The sequence below is a fragment of the Octopus sinensis genome, linkage group LG22 (genome assembly GCF_006345805.1).
Source record: "Octopus sinensis linkage group LG22, ASM634580v1, whole genome shotgun sequence".
NCBI lineage: Eukaryota > Metazoa > Mollusca > Cephalopoda > Octopoda > Octopodidae > Octopus > Octopus sinensis.
This window is the reverse complement of record NC_043018.1, coordinates 16,241,919-16,249,418: the sequence shown is the minus strand read 5'-3', so window position 1 is coordinate 16,249,418 and position 7,500 is coordinate 16,241,919. Positions and strand designations below refer to the sequence as shown.

General features: G+C 37.1%; 2 protein-coding genes across 2 annotated transcripts in view; both read left to right on the top strand.

Moving 5' to 3' along the window:
• The window catches only part of LOC118767481 (receptor-type guanylate cyclase Gyc76C-like), an 80,215-nt gene extending 78,118 nt beyond the window's left edge, over positions 1 to 2,097 (top strand). The window contains exons 10-11 of the mRNA XM_036512105.1: positions 1,194 to 1,265; positions 2,092 to 2,097. Coding sequence (XP_036367998.1) covers positions 1,194 to 1,265; positions 2,092 to 2,097 — 78 coding nt within the window. The remainder of the gene's footprint in view (positions 1 to 1,193; positions 1,266 to 2,091) is intronic.
• Positions 2,098 to 2,895: 798 nt separating this feature from the next.
• LOC115223114 (transient receptor potential cation channel subfamily V member 6-like) overlaps positions 2,896 to 7,500 on the top strand; it is a 22,291-nt gene continuing 17,686 nt past the window's right edge. The window contains exon 1 of the mRNA XM_036512240.1: positions 2,896 to 2,905. The gene's annotated coding sequence lies outside the window, so the exon portion shown is untranslated. The remainder of the gene's footprint in view (positions 2,906 to 7,500) is intronic.

Sequence of the window (7,500 nt, the reverse complement as noted above, 5' to 3'; positions counted from 1 at the left end):
TTATATATATATATATGCTTGTCTTGTTTCGTATTTGTTCTCCACTAATGCCTGGCAGTGGAGGCACATGGCCTAGTGGTTAGAGCAGCGGACTCGCGGTCGAAGGATCGCCGGTTCGAATCTCAGACCGGGCAATGAGTGTGCTTATGAGCGAAACACCTAAGCTCCACGCCGCGCCGGTAGAAGGTAATGGCGAACTTCTGCTGACTCTTTTGCCACAACTTTCACTCTTTCCTCCTGCATCTTGCAGATCACCTGCGACGGACCGGGGTCCCGTCCAGGTGGGGAACCTATACGCCAAGGAAACCAGGAAACCAGTCCTTATGAGCCAAGCATGGCTCGAGAAGGAACAAACAACAGCAACCGCCTGACAAGCGGTAATGACGTGATTCACCCTTGTAACTTAGCGGCTCGTCAAAAAAGGCCCATAGAATAACTATGAGGCTGTAGAAAATCACTTCTAGAGTCAATGCATTCGAAAGATACACACACACATACACACACTCACATGCATACACACTCACTCACACACACAAACACGCATGCACACTCAGGCACGCACACACTCACACAACGAAACACACACGTTTGCACAAGTGCAAACACACATACACACAAACACACGCTCACTCACACATACACACAAACACACACTCACTCACTCACACACACACAGACACGCCCAAACGTATACATGCGTATGCATGCACACACACACGTACACATGCACGAACACACGCATACACACACACACATACACATACACCTAAACATTACACTGAAATACGCACAAACAGTACTACACGACGAATAGCAACAATTTTAATACTAAACTCTAAAAATATCTTATCAGGCCCCTCTGTTTCAGAAAAGGCATATAGACTACTATGTCAGAATACCTGGTTATATTTGCTAATAAATGATCAAATTACCGATATGTCAGCGGTGCTTACAATTCAACCTAATAATTACGAAGGTGTATACCCAAAGATATTTTAGCTGTCACTGTGTTCGTACATTAAATAAATACGTTCATTAGTATTTCTAGATGCACGAGACTCCTTTTTGTCCACCTCCTCCTCCTACTACTACTACTACTACTACTACTACACTACTACTACTATACTACTATTGCTGCTGCTGCTGTTACTACTACTACTATCACCAACAGTAACTATTATTTCTATTTGCAGGACGTTCTGGAAAATGAAGATATGAAATTAGATGATATGTTCATAGCATCTTTAGTAAAAGATTTGATACAGGTAAATAATAATAATAATAATAATAATAATAATAATAATAATAATAATAATAATAATGATAATAACAATAACAATAATAATAATAATTGGAGCATTTGGTGCAGTTTCCAAGGAATATCAAAAGACATATTAAGACTACTGGAGCTGCTACCAGGCTCGAGGTGATCTTGGAGATAGCATTGTTGAGTACAGCTCCATTCTAAGGAGAGTATAGTGTGTTTTAGTCACAGGAGAAGGCACTACTTGAGACCTTTGGTGATTTGTTATTGTCTGCTTTCAAGTAAAGATTAACCGGTAATTAAGATCTATCCGAGAGTCTGTCAGAATAACAACAATAATAATAATAATGATAATCATAATAATAATAATAATAATGTTCGCTCGATGGTGTTTTTGTACTGTTTTGTTGTTTGTTAGAAAACAACAAAGGAGTGAGTGGAGTGAATAGTAACCGAGTTTTATTTTTTTTTTTTTTTGAGACGGAATTTCATTTTTCCAAATAATTCAATGCCTTTTAGAAAAGCATGATTGTCAGAAGTTCCCACATTTGTTTCATCGTAATACCAGACAATATCCATTGAATATAAAAGGCGGTGAGTTGGCGGTTCTGAGTTCAAATTCCGCCGAGGTCGACTTTACCTTTCATCCTTTCGGGGTCGATAAATTAAGTACCAGTTACGCACTTGGCGTCGGTATAATCGACTTAATCCCTTTGTCTGTCCTTGTTTGTCCCCTTTATGTTTAGCCCTTTGTGGGCAATAAAGAAATAGGTATCAGTTGGTCGTCAGATTAGAATGCCATTGATTGTTTGTTCTGATTCTTTCAGTTTTGAGTTCAAATCCCACCAACCTCATCCTTACTTTACAATTTTTTAATTCGATAAAAAAAAACAGCAAAAAAACTTATCAATACTGGATAGTGGATTGGCACAGATAACTTGAGGTAATTGTTTGGAATCTGAACACTCTGAGTTCAAATTCTACCAAGATTAAGTTTTCCTTTCCTTATTTCGGGATCTGCTTTTAAAAAAATCATGTGTGTGTAGGGTAAAGAGTAAAGACCCCTTTCAGTCATGAATGATCATGGGATTGCACGTGGAAAGTTACCTTCCAAAGCAAAAGTTCGGGTAAGGTTGATTATGGGAGACCAGCAGTCGCCCAGGCATACCAATCTCCCCTCTTCTCCATGCCACTGGTGTTATCCAAGGGAAAGGCAAAGGGACCTCTACAGCTCGGCACCACTGATATCATTTCTACAGCTGAGTGAACTGGAGCAACGTGAAAATAAAGTGTCTTGCTGACGAACACAACATATGCCCGGTGCGGGAATCGCACTCACAAGCTCGTGATTCTGAGCCCGACCTTTTAACCGCTGAGCCATGCGCCTTCACCGTACACATTCTAATATCCTAGTCACTTTTAGTGACATTTATAGATTTCCTTTTTTTTTAGTAAAACACTGCACTCTGCTGCCTATACTAATTTTGCCACGTGCACACACGCACTGTATATGTGTGTTTGTGTGTGTGTACCTCTGGGATTGTACGTCACCACCGCTTGACAACCGTGTTAATGTGTAACTTTGTAACTTAGCGTTCGTCCTAAGAAACCGATAAATAACTATCAGGCATAAAAACCAAATACAGATGCACTCTCGTCAATCCAAACGTCTAAAAATTCTTCAAGGCGGTGCCCCAGCAAGGGCGTAGTCTAATGACTAACGCAAGTAGAAGATGAAAGTTATCCTAATGAAAGTAAAACTGGTTTTTTTTTAAGGACATGTACAAATGCTTGAAAAATTATTACCACCAAAGAATATTAAATTTATTATTCCGCTGAATAATTTATATTCTACATACATACATACATACATACATACATACATACATACATACATGCATACATACATACACGCATGCACATTAATTCCATACGCTTCCTGTCCAGTTCGATATTCCTCATTTTCCCTCCAGCGTGACAAACCATACTTCAGTTCTGCTAACACATATTAAGAACGTGTAAATTCTATTCTGTACCTCAAACGTATCGCGTTGAAGCTATCACATTATTCACTGCGATATTTTGGCTTGTCATGGTTGATATTTCCAGAACTGACCAATATCACAACATCCATAATACTACTACTAATAATAATAATACTAATAAATACTACTACTAATAAAAATAAATTGATTCCTGCACTCTCCAGGAATCAATTTATTCCGGTTTTCTCATAAATTTTTACACTTGTTTACTTGCCCCGAATCCATTGGTGGGCTTTGTATGAAAACTTGACACCTTGGCGAGAACTTACACTAAAATTGTTGTCGGTCTAAGGATCTGTTTGCCCATTTCTGATTCCAATCAGGTGTTAGCTTTTCATTTCAACTTGTTTTATTTTAATGTGCAGTCTTGAGGTTCTTGTTGTGGTTGTGGTTCTTGCTGTTGTTATTGATTCATCTTATGTTTCGGCTCTGTATCATTTTAGCTTTCACCTTGTTGGTTGCTCAAATTAAAACTTTGGCACACACACACACACACACACACACACACGTACACACAAAAATACACACACGCGCGCATTTACAAACAATTATACATTTATAGAGGCATTCGTATATGTATACACACATACATGTGTACATATATATATATATATATATATATATATATATATATATAGGCGCAGGAGTGGCTGTGTGGTAAGTAGCTTGCTAACCAACCACATGGTTCCGGGTTCAGTCCCACTGCGTGGCATCTTGGGCAAGTGTCTTCTGCTATAGCCCCGGGCCGACCAATGCCTTATGAGTGGATTTGGTAGACGGAAACTGAAAGAAGCCTGTCGTATATATGTATATATATGTGTGTATGTGTGTGTGTTTTTGTGTCTGTGTTTGTCCCCCTAGCATTGCTTGACAACCGATGCTGGTGTGTTTACGTCCCCGTCACTTAGCGGTTCGGCAAAAGAGACTGATAGAATAAGTGCTGGGCTTACAAAGTATAAGTCCCGGAGTCGATTTGCTCGACTAAAGGCGGTGCTCCAGCATGGAAAAGGCTACATCCGAGATGACCATTACCTCTCAATTTGCTGACAGTCACATGAGGACAGAATCCTTAACCAACCCGTATTTCTCTTAAAGCTGGTCCCTTACTTTTTCATTTCCGTAAATGAACCTGCAATATTCCGTCTCTTTTCTGCCTGTGTGTTGTCTCTTAACCCTTGGGCTTCCAAAATTTTTTTCCGTCAGACAACCACGAATACAATGGGATTTTTGTTTACGAACACCTCTCATCATGAAAAAAAATCAGTTTACGAACAATTTGTCCGGTAACGAACGGTCCCTCGCGTAACGAACGGTCCCTCGGATAACGAACGGTATCTCGGATAACGAACGGTATCTCGGATAACGAACTGTTCTTTAGGTAATGAACACGCAAGACGGCAACAACGGTTGCCGACAAGCTGGAAGTATCAGGACGAGAGCGTCAGTTGCTGCCTAGAGTTCTGGGATTGATGTAATTGATTGCTCTCTCCCTCAAAATTGCTGATCTGTTGTCAAACTTTGAAAGGGATATAATATATCCCTGTACTTTTCTAGTTTTTGTTACATCGGTCCCCAGGAGGATAAAAATGAAATCAACGTTCGTGAGGTTCGAAGTTTGTATGCACAAAATACCACTGTTCAATACCATTCAATGTCCCTTATCTGCACCACAACAGCTTCTTCTTTTAGCTACCGACATCTGGCTTCTTATACATCTACCATTTCCATACACATTCTTGAAAAATAAAAGAACTAAAAGGAAAAAAAAAAGACACTATATATTTCCAAAATATATTGAATTCAAGAATTCAGATGCTCTGAACAGAATTTAGCAAATGATCAAGAATCTAAGAATTTCAACGATCATAACCCGCTAAAGGTAATCAAATTTTGAAAGATAATGGAAACAAATGCTTTTAGGTAATATATTTTCCTTGGTTCCAATTTTGATCTATGGTAAAATATTTCACTATGGCTTGTTCTTTAGAAAATTGAATTCTTTAAAAACACAATATATTCAAGATAACTTTTACATAACTTGAAATACAACGCTGAATAAAAAAAATACTACACGATACAATTTTAAATCCAGTTTAATGACATTCGGCAAGAAAATATCTATTCTTTCAAAAGGTAAACATATATATTTCAGCAATTTGAACACCCACACGACGCACATGCATTATACACGCGCATACAAACACACACACTCACGCACACTCTTGTAATATATATATATCTATATATATTATATATATATATATATATATATGCATATATGTATGTGTGCGTGTGTTGTTGTGCATATGATATATATATATATATATATATATTATATATATATATATATATATATATATATATATATGCATATATACTTTGATACTTGATACTTGATAGGTTTCGGCCATTATTGGCCCAGGCCATGTCTAACTTAATAGCACCACCTGGTACATGTATATTTATATTTATGAGGCGCGTGTGTGTGTGTGTGTGTATGCATGTGTGTCTGCCAGAATTCAGACAGCTACATACAGTATCACCGCGGTGTAAAAGTTATGATATAATCAAACGGCAGTGACACAAACACACATGCATATGTATCTTTATGTATATACATGTGTATAGATAAATGTTATATATGTATATATATATATATATATATATATATATATATATATAATAAAAATTATAGAAAAGTTAAAGAAAAGAGATAGATGTATGAGTAAAAAGCAAGTGTACTAGTTTGTTGCTCGGGAAATATGAAAACGTCTTTTGCGTTTCGAGCCTACGCTCTTCAGCAGGAAAGGAATATGAAAATAAACAGAGAGAGAATGAAGAAAAAACTAATATGGACATAGTGCGAATAAACACAATTAGGGCGTATATATATATATATATAAATAGATGAGTGTATTTTTACCTTGTTAACAATTAACACGGAAAAAATAAATAAATAGTTACCAAGGAAGCAAAAATCTCACAAGTAAAGGTGTGGTAACTCCTTGTTTATAAAGGTAGAAACTTCGTGTTTACGTTGAATATTTTGAATAATATATGAATAAATTTATTTATTCATATATATATATATATATATATATATATATATATATCGGTCTACATTTAAACACATAAGATGCATCCATCATAGGAGTCCTTGCACGCTAGAGAGGACAGTTAAATTCCAAATTTAGCATGTACTCTCTAGCGTGCAAGGATGCATGCCTCTTATGTGTTTAAATGTGAGCTATATTTATATGAATAATATATAGTCTATTGGCCAAGGTTTTACACTCTAGGCCACTGGTAATGAAAATTTCAAATATTTCTAACTACACTTTGATATTATTAATTATATATATATTAATTATATATATATATATATATGTGTGTGTGTGTGTGTGTGTGTGTATGTGTGTGTATGTGTGTGTGTGCTCCAGCATGGCCGCAGTCAATTGACTGAAACAAGTAAAAGAATAAAAGAATATATATGTAGGACTGGTTGTGTGATAAGTAGCTTGCTTACCAACCACATGATTCTGGGTTTAGTCCCACTGCGTGGCACCTTGGGCAGGCTTCTTCTGCTATAGCCTCGGGCCTGCCAAAGCCTTGTGAGTGAATTTGGTAGACGGAAACTGAAAGAAGCCCGTCGTATATATGTATATATATATATAAATATGTGTGTGTGTGTGTGTGTGTGTGTGTGTGTGTGTGTAAGTGTGTATGGCTGTATGTGTGCATATATGTTTCTGAGTTCAGTATCACTGCATAGTATCTTGGGCCAGTTTGTACTACTATAGACTCGATCTGACGAAAGCCTTTGTAGTAGATTCGGTAGATAGACGGAAACTGAAAGAAGCCCGTTGTATTATGTATAAATAGGGAAAAAGGAGTCACATATATATATGTGTACGTGTGAGTTTGTGTATGTGTGTGATGTGTGTGTATGTGTTTTTGCATCTGCGTTTGTCTCCACTATTGCTTGGTACCCGGTGTTGGTGTGTTTACGTTCCTGTAACCTAGAGATTTGGAAAAACAGGCACAAGGAATTAGTACCAGGGTTTAAAAAATATATTTAAAAAATAAGTATTCGTGACGATTCGTTCGACTAAAGTTTCTTTAAGGCGTTGCCCCAGTATAGTCGCAGTTTAATCCCTACAAGTAAAAAAAAAAAAATACATACATACGGAA